Source organism: Alligator mississippiensis, chromosome 9, assembly GCF_030867095.1.
Source record: "Alligator mississippiensis isolate rAllMis1 chromosome 9, rAllMis1, whole genome shotgun sequence".
NCBI lineage: Eukaryota > Metazoa > Chordata > Crocodylia > Alligatoridae > Alligator > Alligator mississippiensis.
The window spans coordinates 78,874,132-78,894,845 of record NC_081832.1 but is presented as its reverse complement, the minus strand read 5'-3'; the positions used below and the strand labels follow the sequence as shown (position 1 = coordinate 78,894,845).

Below are 20,714 nucleotides of genomic sequence, written 5' to 3'. Positions count from 1 at the left end.
GAGCCCCCCGCCCCGTCTCCGTGGCCAAACCGATCCTGAAACAACTCTTCCTTTCAGCCCCAGCCCGCAGAGGTGGTTTCTGACATGCAAGGGCCGTGAATCAGCAAACCCTCGTAGGAGTTGCTCCACTGACTTCAAAGGAGCAGAGTAAATAGGACTGATACTTGGCACCTCCAAGCTCAAAGGATCTGTCATGCCCATTTTATGGATGATGTCTCTATAGGAGAGTATCGGCCAAAGGTCACATGGGAAGTAGGTGGAAGAGGTGGAGGTAGACCTGATTGCCCATCCTGTGCTTTCACATTGCCACCCAAAAGAAGAACGGGGCCACGACATACTTTTGCATGTCAGAAGGACTGAAAAACATCCTTTACAGCCATAGCTGAAATAGTTCCCAGAGGAGTGTCGGCCCGTCTGGCTTGGGACTCTCCAAACAGGTGTGAAAAAATGTCACCCCGATGTCTCTCTTACCAAATTTAGACTCACAGCAAATGACTGGTTTTGCAGCCGCTCCTTTCTCCCGGCGTGATTCACTTCGTACCTGGCCATTAAGTGCTGGCTCGCCGCGTTGTAAAACCTGGCTGCAGGCGATCGGTGCAGGCCCGCGCGCTAGGAAAATGACTGGCCGCCCCACTGAATCACGGCTCCCTGCGTCGCCCTTGTCCCAGCTCCAGGACGAGGTGCAAGAACGGGGATTACTAATTGTGGAGCCGATTGCATCCTGGCAGATTGCATGCCACCCACATAATTAACCCCCTCCCCCCCACTATTTCCCCCGAGCTTGATGTGGACAGGGCGGCGCTCTTCAAGCCGAAGCATTCCTGAGACACCGACGGAGCCAATGATCCCTTCGGGAAGCAGGCAGGAAGGTGTGTCTATATAAGCAGGTGGCGAGGCGGGTCCCTCAGCACTCCCTGTGGGCTGAGGCAGCGTCCCGGGACCGGAGATCAGCCACTTGCACCATGAAGGCAATGGGCATCTTGCTGCTGCTGAGCCTGGCTCTTTTCTGCTTCTCCGCACGTGAGTAACGTTTGCTTCTGCAAACCCGATGAAGCCCGGCCGGACGAGTCTTCCCTTCTGGGCAGGGGGTAGGGGGAGCCATTCGAGAGGAGCGCTGCAATCATCCCAAGGGCTGTTTCGATGCATCGGGGTGTCCCTGCCCCTCCAGCGTTTCCTGAGGGTGAATCAGGTACGGAAAGGCTCACCGGCAGTGGAGACACAATGGCACAGAGTAGGTGTTGAAGGCAAACCTCCAGTATCTGACTGCGGACGCTGGTGGCTCCAAAAACCTTCTTTGGAGGGTTAGACCCCTCCGTCGGGAGCCAGCTGAGCTGCCAGCTGCCGTGGCTCTGTTGCAAGATGGTTTCCTTACAGCCCTGGGCGGTGGAGGTACGTGGGAAGAGGAGAGTCTCCGCTTTCATTTATTAAAAACCGTAAATTTCTAACCCTTCACTTAGCAGAGGAGAGCTGGCAAATGGGCTGCAGTTGCCCTTAACCACTCAAAGCACAGAGGACACATCCAAGGAGCGGAGCGTGTATCTGCCTGGTGTCTCTCCGTGATTTGGGGGGGCGGACGTACCATATTTGAAGCTCTGGAGTTAGCAATAGCGATGTGACTCGTGTCCGGCTAACTCGGCCCAGATCCAGGCCGCACAGGGCTGCTTCTCCCCTGCCATCTGCAGCCCGAGCGTTGGTTGCAAACCTTTTTGCAGCGGGCTCATGCGGATGGTGGATGCAGCTGAGAGAGTCCCAAGCTGCCTGAGGACAAAAGAGGCAAGATCCCTTGTAGGAAGGATTTGCTCGGAAATCTGTGCCCGGCCCTAATTAAGATTTAATTGGGGTCCAAGAGCCAGCCGCGCGCTGCTGTTCCTGCAGAACCAGGGACCAGCTGCAGCCACTGCTGTCGTTGTGCAGGGTCGGGGCATCATCCCCAAGTGCTGCGTGCACCCCATGGGATGCTTGTGCCAGGCGCTTCGTTTTGCTCATTCGTACCTCGGTCGCGTCTAGTTATAAGCCTCAGCTCACGGTCAACGCTGCCCACTCCCAACAGCAGCGAGGGGAGCCGGGCACAGGGCTGGGACTGGCCTGGGTAATGAGGCTGGGGGCAGGTGCGGAAGGGGCTAGGTGTTTCGAGGTGCTGGGGGTGGGCAGGGACGGTGCAAGCCAAGGGTGCTGGGACTAGGGTTTCTCCCTCTTCTTGTGTCCCCTGCTCCGCTCCTGCTCAGATCTACCGGGTGTGGACAGAGGCTGCCAGCAAGTCCTGGGAAAGAGGATCTCACCAGCCCTTCCTAGATACAGGAGAGTCCGTGTCAGCTGCCGGCCTGACACATCTGTGTCGCGTGAGCTGATGAGCCCTTGGCAGCCCTGGGGGTAGGGAGGGTGCCTGACCTAGGTCCCCCAAATCGGGGCCACACGGCTCGGGTCCAGTTCACCGGAGATGGTCCCGTCCCTTAGTGAACGTTGGAGCGTTTCTTCCCAGAGACCACGGGGCATCGGCAGGGCAAGGCTAGAAGAATCAAAACCTCCCAGTCTCATTAGTCCCTGTTAGATCCTGGACAACAATTCAGGTGGTTGGTTTCCGCCCGCGGGGACGAGACAATAATGCTGCATTTTGAGGATGAATGACTGCCTCCCTCTCCTCGGGGACCGTGCAGCTGTTGCAAACCCACTCTCTCTCTCTTTTGTTCCAGATGTTGCCGGCAAAGAGGAGGACAAGGTTAGGGCAGCTGATCCTATGCAATGCTTTGCTCTTCCTCCTGCTTTAAGAGAAGGGGTCTTTGCAACCACGTTTTCAGCTCCTGGAAGATCATTTTAAAAGGGAATGGGTGGAGCTGGGTGGTTCCCGCGCTGGGGGGATGCACCTGCATGAAGGTGATCCATGCATGACATACGGATGGTGATCCACCATGAAGCTGATCCATGCATGGATCCCGTGCCAGGGTGGGGAGAGCGACGGTGGGTGGGTGGTGGGTGGAGGTGAGCCTTCTCGGGAGCCCGGGCAATGCTTGCAGCATGGCCTCAGCCGAAAGACGGCTGTAAGAGGTGATCAAAACTGAGCTTGCCTTGCTGTTTTTCGGAGACATCTGCAAGCTACCACTTGCTTTTCCTTCGGGTGGAAAGGCATGGAGCTGGGGTGCGGGCGAGACACTGGGCTGAAGAGCTGGGCCAAGGGGAGGGAGGCCCCGCTCAGCCTGGCGCTCCTTGGGGCGGCGATGGGTTTTAAAAGAGCATCTGTAACACTTCTCTTCCTGTGCAACTGAACCCCAAAACAGGGCTCAGGTGGGCTGCGATGCCCATTGCGCCGGAGAGAAGGAGGCTCTGCCGTCACGGCCGTTGCGGCAGAAATGGTAGAGCAAGCGGGTGAACATCTTGTTAGAGCCAAGGAAGGGAAGAAAGGGGGAGAAAGGGATCCTAAAGGGCATCTACCGTTGCCGTTGCAGCCTGACTGCAGCGAGTTCAAGGACTCGGGCACCTTCTGCACGCGGGAGTCCAACCCCCACTGCGGCGACGACGGCATGACCTACGGCAACTTGTGCGCCTTCTGCAAGGCCGTCGAGTAAGTGACCTGGAGGGCGTAGAGCTGAGGACAAGGGGGGTGAGCTGAATGCCAGGCCTTTGGAGCAAAGGGCCGGGATCCCTTCGGCTTCTGCTCATAGGGACTAGTCGACCCTTCCTGCGAAGGGCAGCGAGCCCTCACCTGTCCCCACCCCGGCACAGCCAGACGAGTCCAACTTGCTGCAAGTCCTCTCTGGCTAGCACCAGGCCTGGGCACCAAGGGCCTCCCCCCCAAGCCCTGTTTTGGGGCTGCTCCTCTGCAACATCTGGAAGGGAGAGTCTAAGCCTGGACCTTTCCCAGCAGGCCGGCTTGCCTCAGATCTTCATGAAAGCATACTTAATTGCATTTAATTGCTGCTGGGGGGTGAGCTGAGTGCTGGGCCCCCACCTGCTCGTGCGGGTTAACCCTGCGATGCCCACCCCAGAGGCACGAGGAGCCGGCCAGCGGCGTTGCCCGTGCCGCGGGGACAGGCCTCTCTAACCTCCGGTTGGATCTGCGTCTGTCTTGCAGGAAAAGTGGGGGGAAGCTTCGACTGTACCACATGGGGAAATGCTGAGTCCCCGGCCGTGCCAAGCATCAGTTCGCTTTCCCTCGCCATCCCCAGGGCCCAGATCCCTGCTCATCTCAGCCCTGCTCTGGGGGCGACGTTGTCTCCAATCTGCTTGCTCAATAAAGAAAACTCGGCACAATCCTTTGAGTGTTTCCTGTTGCCGCAATGCACGGGGCAATGCTGCCAGTGAGTGGTGTGTAGCGCAGGCGCTACGGAGCACCGTGTCGTGGGAGATGGCCGGGCTACATCGGCGTGTCTCCTAGGACTATGACAGCATGGAAATCCAGGGAGATGCCAGGGACTGTTTTGCCCTTAGCTAATGCCCCTCTGAGGGACAGGAGAGTGCCCTGGGGAAGGCCTGGTCTTGGGATGCGAAAGAATGCGTCTCTGCTCTGCCACAGACTACCGCGTGTGACCTTGGTCATGTCACCTCAGTCCACAATCACCAAGGTCAGTTGGTGCCGAATCCCCCTGTACTTCAGTAGGAGTCAGGGGCCTAAAGACCTTCAAGGACCTTGCCCTTCCTTCGCCTGTGCCTCCAGCTGCGGTCTGCAGCGTGGGGAGAGGAGCACCTCCCTGTCGCCGAGGCGTGTTGGGCTGGGAGAATAAAGACAGGGTCGAGTATGAATGGTCTAGACACGGTGGCCACAGTGACGACTGGCCTCTGCCCAGCAGCTCTGGGGACAAGGAAGAAACGGGCTCCCGAATAGAGAGAGTTACGCCCGATGACTCCTTGCTGGGCCCGGTTTGGAGGTAGAGGACCAGGCAAGAGCCGCCTCTTCTGCAGGTGGAGTCTATGCACCCCCGTGCCGCCTGCCCCCTCCCCGGAGAGCAGCCCCAGAGCCTCCTAAAGCCGCCCACCGCCTTGAGCTTGCAGGATCCCTGCACGGGGTTTGCAGGGTCTGCCCTTCTGAAAGCAGCTAAACCTCCAGCCCGCACGAGCCCGGGCGCGTGGCCCCTGCCGTGGACTCGCTGGGGTTACTGAGGTCTTGTAGTCTCCGTGCTGGGAAGCGCAGCAGCCAGATCCCAGCACCAATCGTGTCTTAAAGAACAAGCACGGGTCGGGTTTAGGGTAAAGATTGAGCCAGGTTTACTGTCTACAAGCACGGACCTAACACATCTGGGCCTGGCAAGCACATCAGACCGGGGTTAACACATCTGTGCTGTGACAAGGTGGTCGGCACGACACCACGCAGGCTGCTGCAAAGTTTCTGTACTTCCCAATCCTCCTTTTGCACAGTGGTGGAAACAAATTACGTATTCGCTGCGCCCGTATCTTGCATCTCTTATCCCGTCCTGGGCCGTGGGCTCGTGTCACGTCCTGGTCGGGGTGTTCCCATTACAGACCGACCATCCTGGCACGGGGCTATCCTGTGCCAGCGCAGCCGTCTCTCCTGGCAGGACCGCTCCCCTGGCCCGGATCTGAACACATGATGTGAGGAGGTCAGGCATTGGTCAGGGTTGCCTCCTTGGCTCAGCCCCAGGACGTATCTGCTCTGTTTAGCCCTTTGCGAGGGCCGGGAGGAGGAGAGCGCCAGGCTTCACCTTCAGCCCGGGGCACGGGAGAAATGGAGCCCCTGATGGAAGGAACTTGAGTCAGTGCAGATGGGCGTAGTGGAGAGGAGTGTCGCACGCCGGGACCTGAGGGCTGCAAAGACTCGCACCCCAGCTCCTGGCGGCCACGCCGGCCTGTCCTGGGGACGTCTGGCCGCACACGTAATCCATCGCGCTTCTGGTTTCTCAGCAGCCCCAGCTTTCCCGCGTGGGTAAATCCCCTTCCATGACATGGCTCAGTCACCGAGTCCTTCCACCGTCCCTCTTGCATCGTGTCTTCCGGTACCGCCCCGCCGAGAGGACTCGTGCTGTGGTGCCGGGCATGCCGGTTGCCTTCTCCAGGGCCTCCCCGCGTGCTGCTGGGGCAGGCTTTGAGCTGCCAAAGCAAGGCAGGGGCACCCCACACCCCACCCCGGGGCACGAGCTCCCTCTGAGGCCCATCACATGCATGCCACCGACCGGCCGGGGATGCCACGGGCTAACAGAGGCAGCCGGTCCTGCAGCCTCGGCGTGGGAGGCTGCTCTAGTTTGCAGCTTGGGAAGACGTCAGGGCCAGACGGGACGCAGCGCAGCCATGAGCGCGGCTGCAGGAGTCCTGCACCCGGACACCTCTACCCTGACACTTGTGCTGCTCGGATCGGGAACGCAGGGCACTCGACTTCTTCACAGATCACAAAGACGCGGGATTCTGCTGCAGGCAGTTTATGGAGCAAGCACAGCAAGAGGAGGCCTCCGAAGACACCCCAGCGGGCCCCGGGATGCGCAGGGAAGGCGGGGTGGGGGGCAGCAGTGGGGGGCGTGCGGTCTATTGGACCCCTGGGCCCGGGAGCACGGATGCATTCGTGCAGATGAGGTTGCACGTTGTCCTCACCGGCGGGGACGTGCCAGGGAGTGGAAGGGCATCACCTCTCCACCTCGCCCCGCTAGCGACAAGGCCCCCGGTAGTTCACCTGGACCTTCCTAGGAAGAGAAACACCGTGAAATCAGAGCCACCCCAGTGACCTCGTGCAAAGAGGGGGTGCCCAGTCCCTCCACAACCCCCAGCAAGCCAGGCAGATTGGCTTTTGAGCTTGTGATAGCCCTGGCAGGGGCCAGCGGGCAGCAGCTCGCCGTGTAGGGAGCACCGAGGGTCTGCACCCTGCACCCGCCGCCTGCAGCAGCCCTGGCCCTTGCAACCCGCACACGCTGCAAGCGCAGAGGTAGAGTGTGTGCAGTTAGCAACGCACGAGCTGCACTTCTATGGAGCTAGAGAAGGAAATACGAAAGGAGGGGAGGAAAAATTCTGGCAAGAGCTGGACTTCAGGGGGTTGTTTCAGCCCCGCACAGGTGTAGGCTAAACTAAGAGTCAGCCTTAGTGGGTAGAAAAGGCTGGCGAGGGTTGTACGTGGGGTAGAGACAACAAAGGGACCTGTATGTTCTTGCTTTCCCTTTTCCGGGAAAGTACAGGATGCGTGTAATATGTGTTCGATAGACACTACTCAGGGGTGTTTGTATATACTGCGTACAAATGAGATGATGTGCAATATGATACCAATTCCGATGTTTTTTTTAGTATGTTATTTGGACTGTTGTATTATCCTTTTGCGAGGCCTCTCTTGGAGGTCGTTTCTGAGCCTTTTGTTATGGTCTGGTTTTCTAATAAAATGTTTTTAAGGGAAAAAAAAAAATCCTCCCTGGGTGCTAATTGATCGACCTGCTCTGGGGTCCACCCAGCAGCACCCAGGGGGCCGTGTAGCTCTCTCTGCCGGGGGCCGGGGGAAAGCTTGTGACTATCCTGGGTCTGTGCTACTTGGTCCAGGAGCCCGGCAGGCAGGGCTGGCCTTTCTGGTAACCCCCCACCCCCAATTTGCAGAGACCTCAGGAGCACGTGTGGGTCCGCTGGGAAGGGCTTGGAGGGGCAACACTTCTCCCTTGCTGGGGCAGGGGAGAAGCGAAGGGAGGCAGACGTGAGCAGCCTGGGCACGGAGAGGAGCAGGGAGGCAGGGGCTGCTCACAGGCGAGGGCGCTTAGACGGTGCCGAGCGGCGCTGCACTTACACCTTGGCTGCCTGAAGGTAGCAGTCGTTGGGATATGTTTTGCCATCCGTGCCACAGACAGGATCGTAGACCACCGGGCACGCTGTGTCGTCGCCGTCACACTGCAGAGGCAACGAGGCAACTCTTACCCCGCTTTGGCCCTGGGGCTTGGCAGCGCTGCCCTCGAGAAGCTGGGGACGGGGAGCTCGCTGGCATGAGCAGAGCCCAGGGTGTGCATGGGCAGCGCTGCCCGGCCCCTGCCAGGACCACATCTTCGTGGCCTCCAGTTCGCGCGGGTGCAGGTGCATCCCCGGGGCAGAAGCTGCCCCGCTGCACGGGTGACGCTGAGCTGAGCGTTGTTGTCAGGGCTTAGGGATCCCACCACCCCTGCCCCTCCTGGGCTGGGAACTGCTGGGCCCTTCGCCCTGACCCCATGCAGGGCAAGGGGCTGGGGAAGAGGGTGTCGGGGCCTCAGCGAGGTCTGCAAGGACTGCCCCCATTTACAGCGCACAGAGGGGCCCGTGCCCTGGGAACGGGCTGGAAGCCAGAGGGCGGCACTTACCCTCCTGCCGGGCTGAGCTGCGACCTCTGGAACAAAACACAAAGGGCAGAAATGAGGATGAAGCCGGATCTGGCCAGGCCCCTGGGACTCTGCCTCTTAACACACCTGCATCCAGCTTGCATCACACGCGCACATGCATGCACACCTGCATGCACACACGCACACAGTCTGTGTCTCAGGTTCCCGCAAGAGGAAAGAGTCCTAAAGGAGCTGGACCCGACTCAAGTAATGGGAACATCCGGCATCAGCCCAGCCGGGATCTGAAAACAACACCCGTCCCCTTCAAGCTGCAGCTCGGGCGGCAGGGATCTGCGCCCCCTCGGGCCCTGCACAACGCTCACAGCTCGCCCAGCCCTGCAGCAGCGATGCGCCCTGTGCCATGGGCGCTGTTTGCTGTCCCAGCCCCCGGGGCTGGGCAGCTCTCCCATTGCCGGGCATCAGCAACCCCAAGTTCAGGGTCCAGGCTCTGCCGGACCCTCTGGGTAAGGCACCCACTTCCCCCTGGGAGAAGCCACTTCCTGACCCGTGAGAAGTTGTGGGTGGGACTGACCCTGCCCTTCTCCGGCGGCTGGGGTGCCGGAGCTGGGTCTCGGCGCCGGCTGGGTGAAGGGGACTCACCCGAGGAGAAGCAGAGGAGCGCGATGGCAAGGAGCACCAGGGCTCCTGCTGTCTTCATGGTGCAAGCCGCCCGGTCCGCCGCCCAGCAGCTGCTTTGCCAGCAAACCCCACAGCCTTGCTCTATATAGAGGGTGCCCAGCACCCACCTTCCCCATGAATGTGTCCAAACTGGTTGTTGATGGTTTGGGAAACCAGGAGACATTCCTCCGAAGGGGAACACCTGTGTTGTTCTGTCCTCAGCCTGTTTTTCCTGAAACTTAGCTGAACAAATACATCACACCCCTAATTTGGTGACTGCAGTAGCAATTAGGCAGGTTGAGTTAATTGAAGCATCTTGGAGCGGTGTATGCTCTCTGCTGGGTCCCTCCCTGGGAGCAGCCTGTAGCCTTGCCTCCCATTCCTGTGCCAGCGTCTGCCGTCCCCAGGCATCGGCTGTGCGCCTGGCGGCCTCTCTCCAGCCAGGGGGGCCTGGTGGGCCTCGGCCCCCTTTCGAGACAAGACCCTGCGGCCTGTTCCCAAGGAAAGAGCACGCACCTCGCGCTGCTGATTGAAAGCCCCGGCGCAACGAAGGAATCAGAACGCGTGGTAGAGGTGATCTCTTTTATTAGACCAACTCGATTTTGGCAAAATAAAGAATTCTTGCAAGCTTGAATTGCAATTGAAGAAACTTTTTTTTTTTTGTGCAAAAATCTAACGCAAGAGATCACCCCTACCACGAGTTCGGATGCCCTTTGCCTCTACACCAGCACGGCTGCAGCCTGGATACCTGTTGCAATGAAAGCACCTGCCTTCACAGCACTGCGAGCTCCTCCCCTGAGATTCAGGCGGGGGAGGCCAAAGCCCGGGGCAAGCCGTGGCAGGCAGTGGCCTTCATGCTGTCTGCTCTGCATTAAAGGTCCAGCCACAGAGTCAACCTGACCGAGAGCGAGGGGCCCTCGGTTTTCAGCCCATCGCCGAGGAGGGGCTGAGCCAGAGCGCACCGCCACCGGTCGGGCGAGGAAAGGACCACGCTGCAAGGCCTGGTCCCAGGACTGGTGTCCGCTGCACCGTCGGGCCACGGTCAGTCTCCTCGGGAGCCAGGAGGGCAGGCTTGGCACCAAGCACCGCTTTAATGAGACCCTTGGGAAAAGCTACCCCTGCATCCAGCTGCTTCTCTGCCCAGGTTGCACCGAATCAGGGACTCACGGGGCTGGAAGCAATGCCCACAGCTCCTGCTCTGGTCCTGCTGCTCTTACCACTAGGGAATCCTTCCTAAGCTTTGTTGGGAAGCTGCTTGGCTGCGCGCGACCCCGCTGCCTGGTCCCTGCCTTCTGTGGCAGGAAAGAAAGCGTCCCTGTCTTCCTCGTCCAAATACCAAAGCCGCTCTCGTGTCCTCCTTCACCTCTGTCTCTCCAGACTCGGCCGACCGCGGTCCCTTGCCCTTTCCCCCTCGGGCTGCATTGCAACCCTTCCTCATCCCCCTCTCCGTTTCTCTCCATCTTCCCTCCAGTGTCCCACACTGGTCCCCACCTGAGAGGACTCTGCCTTTACAGGTAACCTGGTGGGCAGGCGGGGGGGGGGACGGGGCTTCCCCCGGCATCGAGAGACCGCCACTCACTCGCGCCAGGCCTGAACTGTAGGGCTGGTTTGGTCCTAGGATGAGGATGAATCTTGTAAAATGCAGAAGCGGAAGCACATGAGCTGCACGGACAGGAGAGCTGTGCAGGGACACAGGGCTCTTTTAAATCACCCTCCAGTCCCCCCTCGCTGAGCCGCGTTCCTGGAAGAAGGGGCCAGCCAGACCACCTGGGTGGGCACGCACTCCTGGCAGACAGGGCCAGCTCCAAGCGGCTGATGTCCACGGATGGGGTTACTCTCCGCAATGGGGGCAGGCACACAAGCTCCAGCCCCAAGTCCCAAAGTCACCCCATTCCCGGGGGGTCTCATAGCACGGCCTGGCTGCAAGTGGCAGGGAGTCTAAGGGAAGCCCCCAGCAAAGGACTTGGCCCTGCGGGTGTAGTGCCGATAGCAGGGGAGTGCTAGCCGCCTGCACCATGCACCTGCTCTGGGCAGCAGCTGTGCGCTGGGGCTGCACCCCCAGGGCTTCCTCCCCTCCCCTGCCCTCCTGCTGCTGCGCTAGTTTGCAGGGAAGGGCCAAGGGCTGCCCGGCGAGGACACCTAGCGCCCGGCACTCAGACTGCACGCCGTGCCTCCCTCGGGCTCGTGCTGGGCCAGGCTTTCCTCCCAGCTGCAGAGAGAGATGGAGGAAACGAGCCTGACACGGGGTTCTGCTGCATTGGTTTTATTGCACAAGCAAAGGGCAAGAAGGGGCTGGGGGGGACACACCGGGTCTCTGAGCAGCGGGGAGAAGTGAGGCCTCTAGGCCAGGCAGCCCAGGGGCAGGGAGCGTGACGGCGGGGAGGGCGTGGGCGCCGGGGTGCATCCTTTTCACCAGCCTGGAAGCTCAGGATTCATGCAAGTCGTCGTCCTGGCAAGGTCCCCTGTGCCTCACGCGAATGGTGCGCATGCTTTTTCTGGAAGGCAATGCAAGGCAGCGCCGTGAGCACAGTGCCCTTGTGCGGAGGGGGCGGCAGGTCTCCCAAAGCCACCCCCGGAGAGGCCGGGCTGGCCCTGGGGGTCACGGGAGGCTGAGATGGCGATGCCCAGGAGATGCTGCAGTGCACGGGGATGCTAACGATTGCACCCAGCGCACTGGGCCGTGGCTCAGTCCCCTCCCTCCCGCCATCGGTGTGGACCACAGGAGGCAAGGCAAGCTCCAGGCCTGGCCTGCTCCTTGCCGCGTGACCGCAGCGGTGCCCAGGAGCCCGGCTCCGGCAGAGCGCTGCACGGAGGACGGGGGCGTTTTGGCACTTACCGGTTCTCCGCTTTCAGAAAGCAGACGTTGTGATACGTCTTGCCGTTTGTGCCACACACCGGGGCGTAGACACCCGGGCAGTTCACGTGCTTTGGGTAATCATCCTGCCGAGGCAACGGGAGGCTCCTTAAACCATCCACCCAGCCCGGCCCCAACCGCTGGCACGGCTGAGCCTGCTTTTGGCCCAGTGATGCTAGCAGCGCCAGGCCTGAGAGGGGCCACGCTTTGCAGGTGCAATAGGTGGGTCTCTCCGCGCTGCCCCCCACCCAGGCACGGAGCGGCGAGGGAGGGCCGTTGCCTCCGCGGCCCAGAGCAGCCGGCTGCGGGTTGCAGGCTCTGCCCTGGTCCATCAGGCCCTGGGGTCCTGCTGCTCTGGGTCTCCCATGCGGTCTGCTCATCCTCGTGCTGCGGCAGGGGTGCAACCACTGCCTTGCCCCGGGGTTTTCTGCAGCACCTCGATTCCTGTGGCCATCCTCTCCCCAGCTTCACCTGGGACGTGAACTAAGGGGCCCCTTCTCCTCCCCTCCATGCTCCTCTCCACCCCCAGACAGGTCGTGCCAACCATCGACCCGCAGCATGCAGCCCCGTCCCCGGTCTGGGTCTCAGGGGGGAGTGCCATCCCCTTCCCTGCGGTGCTATCGGGGCCCTGCAGTCAGGCACCGGGGCGCAGGAAGCAAGGACGTGCGGCAGGGCGAGGGAGCAGACTCACCTGGTCGTCCTGCCCGGCAGCACCTGGAACGGAAGCACAGACACGAGTGACCCGGTGCTGGAGGGCAGCGGGGCAGCGGGTGCTGCTTCCTCAGCTGGCCACCCGGCTCCGGGAAGACCTCCTGCCCTGGTGCCTCTCGTGCACCCGGGGGACCTCTTGTGCTTGCACTCAAGCGTGCATGTGTGTGAGCAGAGAAGCAGCTCCATGCACAAGGCTGGAGACTGAGACTCACGTTAGCAACCCCCCGGGCAGGCTGTGTCTCGAGCACACGGCACCGTGCCAGGCTTTCCTCCCCATGGCGCGGCATGTTCTGCAGGATGCGCCCCCTGCGATGCAGAGATGGGAAGCAGAGCGCATTCCCAGCTGCTTTGCTCTCAGCACTGGGGTGCTGAGCACCTTGGCAATGTGATGCCTCTGGCATCCGTGACAGCCCCTAGAGATGGCACCGGCTCTCCCCGCATTACCTCTCCCCAAGGAACGGGATCATTGCTGCAGCACTACCCGCCACGAGGCAGCTGTGCACACTCGCTCTTCCCCTGGAGGCACAGAACAGTGCCCCGGAGCAGCCGTGCCGGCATCTGGCCTCTGGCACCAGCAGAAGCAGGGGGGGTAAATGCCCCCTCGCAGCAGGCTTGTGAACACAGCCCGCAGTCCCACCATTACCTGGCTGAGTTCAGGCCCCAAAAGTCACCCCTGCTTCTTGCAAAGAGGCACCTGCTCCTGAGCGCCGGGAGTGAAGGACCAGCCCCGGGCTCTGCCCAGGTGCCTGCAAACAGACTCACCCTCCAAGTAGCAGAGGAGCCCGAGAGCGAGGAGCACGGTGACCCTGGTCAGCATCATGGTGGAGATGGGTGGAGACTGCCTCGACTGTCCTGAGCCCGGCAGTTGCCCGCTGTGTGTCCCGCAGGGGGGAGCCTCGTATATATGGGCAGCGGGGCGGGCGCTCCGCTCAGCCGTGAACCCTTGTTCTGCGTGCAATGCACACCCCTGTCTCGTCTTCACCGTGCCTGCGTGGCTCTCTGGGTCAGGGCAACCCTCTCTCCCCCTGGCTTGCTGGCAGGTGTTTTCCAGCCCATGCCATGCTGCAAGGGCCCTTGTCTGTGCCGGGCACTGCTTAGCCCAGCGAGGGGGTCCACATGGAGAGGACCTGTTCCCAACCCTCATAGGCCAGCACGCACTTTACCAGGGCAGGGCTGCTCGTCCCCTTGGGGTGCAGGGAGCAGTGGTGGGAGCAGCGGTCAGCCTGCCATACACGGGACCTCTCCTCAAGGGCGCTTGCACCCGAACCATGGCCCATGCAGGAAGCAGGCCAGGGACCGCATGTGCATGCAGCAGCCGGCCACATAGTCCCTTCCCCACGCTGACGGAGGGCTGCGCGGCTGCGGGGCAGTGCTCCAGAGCGGGCACACGGGCCACGGGCGCTGCAAAGGCCTGCCCCAGCCTTGCAGCAGCTTGCTGCTGTGCCCTGAGTATGGTCATGCCACATGGTCCAGGTCCTATATGCTCAGGAGGGGCCGTCTGTCCCAGGCGCGTCCATCCTTGCCCCTGGTTTGCAGCATGTGCCAGGGTCCCTGTGCCCTGTTCCTAAATCCTGGCCGGTGGCGGTAATGACCAGGCACCCGTCAGTCTGTCTGTCTGCAGCCTGGCCAGAGAGATCAGCCCTCTGATACTGAGCCCTTTGTGTTTCCCAGCCTGCAATCACCAGGTCCATTGTGTCTGCTCTTAATAAAAGCTGTAATTCTCCTGGAGTTGCAACGCACAGCTGCACCGCTGCCAGCCGGTGCAAGGGGCTCAGCTCGCTGCCCTGGACGTGGCCCTGCTGGGCGAGGTCCCACGCTGCCAGGGACCAGCTTGCAAACCAGGCAGCCCTGGGCATCATTGAGGGCTACGGCCCAGGGACCCGCGCATCGCCATGGGGCTGCCCTGCTCCTTCCTAGCCCACCCACCCAAGGCGAGCTCCCCCGCCTCCGTGCCCTGTGGGCACCGCTGTCTCTTGCTGAGCAGATCCAGGATCTCCGGGGCCTCCTGCGTCTGCTTCATCCGGCGTGACGTCTCCTGGCTGGTCGTAGTCACAGGATCCCAGCGCCGTGGGGCTGGGAGGCACCTGCCGCGCTCGCATCCAGTCCACCCCTGCCTGAGGCAGGATCAGCCCTGTGCAAACCGGCCCAGACAAACCCGTTGCCCTCCTGGGGAGAGCAGCTGTGGGCAATAAATAAACTGGTCACTGGTTGTTCCTAAACCCCCTTTCCCCTCCCGGCCTCTTTTCAGAGGAGGCAATGATGTAAAACAGCCCCGTCCCCTTTTCAATGAGTGTCTCAGAGTAGCCAGGGCTCGGTCAAGGGCCCCTGGGAGGAAACTGCCGGCAGCTCTCTGGTGTCGGCCAGAGCCCATTTACATGCCGTGCTTGGGGGCGGATTGAGGACGGACCGGGGTCGAGGAGCCGCGGCCGCCGGACCGTGTCTGCAGAGCGGCTGCCCAGCCAGTGCCCCCGCCTGCACCGTGCAGGGGCTCGCTCCGTCCTACGGGCAGGACTCTGCACTTGTCCTTGTCAAGCCTAATTTCTGGTGGCCCAATCCTCCACTTCGTCTGGGTCGCTCTGAAACCAGCATAGCCCTGGCCTCTCTCCACAGCCCCTCCTGCACCCGCCAGCGCCACGCCACATCTGTCTTGCCCGTGCCCACATCCGGGGCAGATGTGGAAGTGCGAAAAGGGCAAGCACATAGGGAGGTTCATCGTCGCATAGAAAACAACCCCTATTTTTCTTGTTACAAAGAACCTCTCTCCAGCCCCCGACACCCAGCCTCCCTCCGGGCCCCTGAGGCTCGCCGGCACATGGGGGGACAGAGGCGCAGGCAGGCCCCCGAGCCCGCACCGCACTGTCGGAGGCTTCGTCTTGCTCCTTCGCGTTTGGCAGCGGTGCTCCCTGCTGTGAGCCGGTGCCAGGCCACTTTGGCCAGAGCCTCCTACGCAGACAGGTGGGTGCCCGGGCATGACGGCGTTGGGAACGGGGCGTGGGGACCTTGCAGGGGGGGCTGAGCGCACACGCACAATGGCGTGTTCAGACGCAGGTGTGTCAGCGTGACCCCGAGCCTCGTGCAGGCAGCTGCGTGCTGGCCCCGCTCCCCAGTCTCGTGAAACGCGTTGCATTTTGGGGCAACGGCTCCTGTTGCAGGCACTCCCCGTGCGAGAACGTGGCAGTCATTTCCCACGTCGTACAGGGCCAAGGACTCATCCGCACCGCGAGAGCGCATGGCCGAGAGCCTGAGTTACACGGCCCCGCTTCTCCCTCGGTTTTAAGAGCCTGCGGCCATGAGCGAGGAGCAGGGAGGGCTCCTCCGCTCCAGGCACAGGAGCAGTGCCGGGGCCGGGTGCTAGTTAAGGACACTGCGATAATTAAGCCCACTGGGGCTTGCTGCGGGCCCAGGGCGGGCGCGTGCAACTCTCTCCCGCCTGCATTTGTGCCGTGGGATTGTCCGGCCACAGATTTCCCCCACGCACAGCCTGAGGGCTGATGCGTGTCCCACGGGCGTGTGCGTGCTTCCCCCCCGTGCACCCCCTTGTCTCACGTGTGACTGCTTTGGGTCCAGACGGTGCCACTAGCACCAGCAAAGCACGTCCAGCTCTCGAGGGGCAGGGAGGAAGGGCACGAGGATCCAGCAGGGGCTTTCCCTGGGGTGGCAGCTTTGCTGTGGTCCCTGGGAGCCGGGAAAGTGGCTTTCCACAGGTGTTGCAAGAGGGGAGTTTGCAAGCCACGACTCGGGACCCGGTAGGAAGCGAGCCGGGAAAGGCCTGGAAGGCAGGCAGGGGCTGGGCTGTCTGCACCCCGCCATGCCCAGCGCAGGGCGATGCGGTGCTGCAGCGGGCACGTGGATCATGCCCACGCACTGGGTACCAGAAACCGCGTGGAGCTGCCCCTCGGGTCACTGCCGGATCCGCGGTGCCGACAGCAACAAATGCACCTTCTGCAAGACCGTCTGGCAACCGGGGGGTCGGCGTCCTGCGGGTCCAATGGGGACGCTGCTCCCGTCTCTTCCCCGGGCCCAAGGGGGTGGGCGCCAGGCTCGGCCTGTTTCTGCCTTCAGCACAAAGGTTGGGATGCGTGCGAGGCGGTGGGCCCGTCAGTGCCCGTGGGGTCCCGGCTCGCAGCCCCCGCCTCTGTCTTTCCCCCCAGGGTGAAGCTGAGTCCTGGGGGCGCGGAGCTGGGACAGAGCTTCCCACGGCTGCTGGGGAGTCGCTGCAAGGAGCCCCTTCTCTGCCCCTGCTCAACCCTCACCGCCTGGGCGTCTCTCCCCAGCTCGGGAACAACGTCACTCGGCCACAGCCTCTCCCAGCAACACCGGCTAGGGATGTGTTGACACACCCTGCACAGTCACCTTGCACCCTCACTGACTCCACACACCCTGCACACTCACCTGGCATACCTATTGACCCCACACACCCTGCACACTCACTTTGCACCCTCACTGACCCTGCACGCTCACTCACAGACTCACACACCCTGCACACTCACTCACTGCACCCCCCCCACACTCCTTGACCCCACGCACTCACGCTGCACACGCCAGCTCCCGGTGACACGGTGATACAGCCGTGTTAGAGCAGCCCCGAGCACATGCCCAGAGCGGCTGCTGGGCTCCCCGTCCTGCTCGCAGCCGGGGGTGATGGGTCCCGGGCCCCGTAGGTGGGAAATGACCGTGCCACCTCCTCGGGTCAGGACAGAGCCTGGGGCTGATGCCGCCAGGCCTGTGACAAGGCTCAGTGCCAGGCAGAGCTCTGCGGGCTCCTGCCAGTGTCCCCACCTGCAAGAAACCCCCCAGGCCGGCCTTTGAAATGGCCTCGGCCCGGCTCCTGCCTGGCATCTGCACATGATGGCACAGAGGCAGCACCTGCGTCTGCGACTGCCTAAATGCATCCTGACCCGGCTCAGCCCCAGCCCTAATTCCCTTGTCCCCCCGCCCCAGGCAGACTCTCCCAGCACGGCAGGGCCGTGCAGACGACTTGTCCCCCCGCCCCAGGCAGCTGAGCAGCGCTTGCTGTCCCAGGTGAGGCCAGGCTTTGCTCCTAGGCTGGATAAAAGGCAGCTGAGAGCAAAGCAGGTACAAAGGGCAGAGGAAGGATGTCTCTTGCTGCCCAACCTTGTCCTCACCTGTGGCATCCGTGAGGGCTTCCCTCGCCCCCCAGATGCTGCAGGTCGAGGGGGTGGGGGGAGGTTAATGAATTCCCACTGCTAATTAATGGTGCCTTTTTCCCCAGTCTCGGCTTTTTCGCCTGGCAGACTGCAGGACCCTTGTCAGGACCTGTGTCCTGGTAAACTAGACGATGCACTGGAGCATCGGGGCTCTATTGCAAGGCAAACCCCAGCCAGGATCAGGAGGGGGGTCTGCTCCTGGTCACCCCCATCTCCACGCGGCAGCCTGGGTCTGCTCTGTGCTCGCAGGCATGCCGCGTGTCTCAGCAAAGAAGCGGGGAGCCGGGGACCCCCCAGCCCTCCCCGCACAGCCCCCTCTCCTGCCGGGAGCGGCTGTCCCCAACCTGGGTCTCGCACAGCAGCAAGTGGGGGCCAGCTGTAACGACGGATGCAAAAGTGCCCCTGAGGCCTTCAGCCCTGCCTTTCCCACCTCTAACCCCCCCGGCCCTAACCCCGCTGGACCCTTTTCCCTTCTGGGGGGACGCTCTGGCGAAGGGTTTGGATGCTGTGTACGCACAAGAAGGGTGCTTGGGCCCGAAAGCTTGCAAAGAACATTTTTCCAGCTACTCAGTTGGTTTCATAAAAGAGATCACATCTACCCTACCCGGAGATGTACACACAGACGCACACAAGCTCTCCTTGCTTTCCTTCCCCATCAGCGGACCCGCTGTCCTGCTCTGGGGGCTCCCGGCTGCCCTCCCTGCTTGTCCAGGGAAGGGATCTCTGATTCCCACCCCCGGGGCTGAGATGCCGGCCCAGCACTTTCTGGTTGATTGGAAGCAAGCCCTGAGCAGCTGGCAGGCAAGCAAGAGGGCAGACGGTGCAATGCCCGCAGCTGGCACTAGGCAGTGCCACGGGCTGGGAACGATTGCATTGCAGCTCTTTTTCCAAGCGGGTCCCACCTTTTCCCCGTCTGTAGTGGTGGGGAAGGGGCTGAAGCTGCTTGGTGGAGGTTTGCAAGCCGGCCCAAATGCAAGGGCCACGCCATGCAGGAGACAGCACAAAAGTGCTTTTTTGAGACCTCAGCAAAGAGCCGGCATCCAGGCAGAGGCTGTAGGTGCTGCGTACCGTACCGCGGGTTAATCCATAAGTGCTCCCTTGCCCCAGAAGGCAGCAGGACACCTGCAAACCACTGCCTTGGGGGAGCGAGCAGGGCTTAGCCAGCTTTGGATCCACTGGTACCCCATTCTTCTTGCCCCTGGAAGACTTTGGCGGCCAGGGACATGGAAATGTGCCTGCCCTAGGCAAACCTCCGGCAGCATAAACCAAACTAAGCATGCACTTACGTCCTGCCGGAGGTTTGGCCGGCTTGATTTGCATGTGAGGCCCTTGTGACTCCTCCTCCAGGGGCAATATGGAAATGAGGGTGGTTCCTACCTGCTGCCACGTGCATCACCCTTGTGCCACGAAATGCTCCAAGCCTCTTGTCCGCAGGTCCCCGCTGCGCGTGTCGGGATTCACATGCACCGGATGCCCACGTAGCATGAACAGACGAACTCACGAGGGCTCTGCCCGGGGTCACTCCACCACCCTGACCACTGAGTCCGTGGGCTCAGATGTGGTAGCTGAACCAGGATATGATCTTGCATTTTGCTGTGATGAAACCGAGCAGGCCTGCCATGGAAACTCACCTCTGAGCAGATGGAGCTGGTTGGAGGGGAGGGCAGACCTCAGCAAGCAGCAGCAGACCCGGGACCTGGCAGCAGCTCGCTGCAACAATCAAGGTAAGAGAGGCAATTTTTTGCTGTGCACCTTTGCAGGGGAGGCATCTGTGCCGTGTTTTCGGTGAGAGTTTGAGGTTCCAGCAAGCCAGCCCAGGCAGCCTGTCTGGAGGTTTGCTCGTGGCTGGGTTTCGTGTCTATTGGGACATTGTCGTGACACCCTGTTCCTGTGATCTCCAGGGGTCTGTGGTGTGGTGTCGTGTCCTGGCTGGTGCGCGGGTGGGGAAGGGACCCCATGAAGGTCGACTAGGGATTGACTTGGGTATTGCTAGAATTGAGACTCAGTAAGAGCTGACGGGGGCTTGAGCCCAACTTTCCATTTGCTCCGAGGCCTGGCCCCGCCGGTCACCCCAGGCACCTGGCAGAAGGATTGTAGGCCATCAGGTTTAGCAATGTGACTAGAGGTGACAGCATCCTGAATCCCGGAGCTTGCTGCTCCGCTGCCCAGGGATGCTTGCAAAGGGCTGATCCTGCCGTGAGAGCCATGTGCAATCCCAGACGCAGCAGCGGGGCCGCAGGCAGATGACCAGGGGCACAGCTTGGCCGTTAACCAAATTGATTTGGATGCCTGCTGCCCTGAGCTCTCCGCGAACCTTTAATCTGCAGGTTTAACCCTGTGAAGTTGCAGGGATTGCCTCCCTCCATCTTTTCCCTAAACACTCAGCATCAGCCAGGCTCCTATGAGTCCTCGCCCGCCAACGTGCTCTTTTCTGCCTGTCCGGGGGCTTGTATCCTAGATCTGGTGCACCCTGCCCGGGTGCTCACGAGCTGCTGCGTCTCACCCATCGTTTGCAGACTTGGTGTGTTGTGAAGTCGAAGCATTAAATGAAAATGGTTGTGGGGCTGGGGCACATGACTAGTGAGGAGAGGATGAGGGAACTGGGCTTTTCGAGCCTGGAGAAGAGAAGACCGAGGTGGGATTTGATAGCTCCCTGCAGGGGGGCTGCAAAGAGGATGGAGCTGGGCTGGTCTCGGTGGGGGCGGATGGCAGGACAAGGAGCAATGGGCTCACGTTGCAGCAAGGGAAGTTGAGGTTGGATAGTAGGAAAAACTTTCTCATGAGGAGGGTGGTGAAGCACTGGAACAGGCTCCCCAGAGAGGTGGTGGCATCTCCATCCTTGGAGGTGTTGAAGCCCCAGGTAGACAAAGCCCTGGCTGGGATGATGCAGTTGGGGCTGGTCCTGCTTGGAGCAGGGGCTGGACTAGATGAGGTCTCTCCCGACCGACTAGCAGAGATGAGACTGGGAAGCTGCCAGTTTAGCTTCCCCTCTGTAAGTCTCTGGCTCTCGCTGTCTCCAGACACCAGCCACGCGGCCAGGACCCGGCCCGCAGGAGAAGCCCTCGCGGGAGTTGGGCTGTGCGGTTTCTCAGCACGTGCAGTAGACTA

The 20,714-nt window shown here is 61.5% G+C and overlaps 2 protein-coding genes and 1 long non-coding RNA gene across 6 annotated transcripts; 1 reads left to right on the top strand and 2 right to left on the bottom strand.

Annotated features, from left to right (window-relative positions):
* The first annotated feature begins 648 nt into the window (after nucleotides 1-648).
* On the top strand, nucleotides 649-4,245 carry LOC102561251 (serine peptidase inhibitor Kazal type 6). 4 transcript variants are annotated; one of them, XM_019475976.2, is made up of 5 exons: nucleotides 649-1,020; nucleotides 2,691-2,716; nucleotides 3,273-3,347; nucleotides 3,441-3,556; nucleotides 4,067-4,245. In XM_019475976.2, the coding sequence occupies exons 1-5, from the start codon at nucleotides 963-965 to the stop codon at nucleotides 4,110-4,112; spliced, it is 321 nt and encodes a 106-aa protein (XP_019331521.1). In that variant the 5' UTR covers nucleotides 649-962; the 3' UTR covers nucleotides 4,113-4,245. The 4 variants fall into 4 exon arrangements, with proteins under 4 accessions (XP_019331521.1, XP_019331522.1, XP_059568936.1 ...); XM_059712953.1 differs by lacking the exon at nucleotides 649-1,020 and adding an exon at nucleotides 1,028-1,189; XM_019475977.2 differs by lacking the exon at nucleotides 3,273-3,347 and having other exon boundaries at nucleotides 667-1,020.
* Nucleotides 4,246-5,172: 927 nt separating this feature from the next.
* Nucleotides 5,173-8,965, bottom strand: LOC106737677 (uncharacterized). Its single transcript, XR_001373813.3, has 4 exons — nucleotides 8,856-8,965; nucleotides 8,238-8,263; nucleotides 7,697-7,797; nucleotides 5,173-6,620 (listed from the first exon to the last, which is right to left on the bottom strand). It is a non-coding gene; the product is annotated as an uncharacterized LOC106737677 (long non-coding RNA).
* Nucleotides 8,966-11,127: 2,162 nt separating this feature from the next.
* LOC102561635 (serine protease inhibitor Kazal-type 1) lies at nucleotides 11,128-13,341 on the bottom strand. Its single transcript, XM_006268605.3, has 4 exons — nucleotides 13,201-13,341; nucleotides 12,419-12,441; nucleotides 11,710-11,813; nucleotides 11,128-11,368 (listed from the first exon to the last, which is right to left on the bottom strand). The coding sequence occupies exons 1-4, from the start codon at nucleotides 13,256-13,258 to the stop codon at nucleotides 11,299-11,301; spliced, it is 255 nt and encodes an 84-aa protein (XP_006268667.1). The 5' UTR covers nucleotides 13,259-13,341; the 3' UTR covers nucleotides 11,128-11,298.
* Nucleotides 13,342-20,714: the final 7,373 nt, after the last annotated feature.

Coding starts and splice junctions, on each gene's coding strand:
- LOC102561251 (XM_019475976.2), top strand. CDS start 963: ATGAAGGCAATGGGCATCTTGCTGCTGCTGAGCCTGGCTCTTTTCTGC. Junction 2,717..3,272: donor CCGGCAAAGAGGAGGACAAG/GTTAGGGCAGCT, acceptor ACCCCAAAACAG/GGCTCAGGTGGGCTGCGATG. Junction 3,557..4,066: donor GCCTTCTGCAAGGCCGTCGA/GTAAGTGACCTG, acceptor TCTGTCTTGCAG/GAAAAGTGGGGGGAAGCTTC.
- LOC102561635 (XM_006268605.3), bottom strand. CDS start 13,258: ATGATGCTGACCAGGGTCACCGTGCTCCTCGCTCTCGGGCTCCTCTGC. Junction 12,442..13,200: donor GCTCCTCTGCTACTTGGAGG/GTGAGTCTGTTT, acceptor CTTCCGTTCCAG/GTGCTGCCGGGCAGGACGAC. Junction 11,369..11,709: donor TTTCTGAAAGCGGAGAACCG/GTAAGTGCCAAA, acceptor ATTGCCTTCCAG/AAAAAGCATGCGCACCATTC.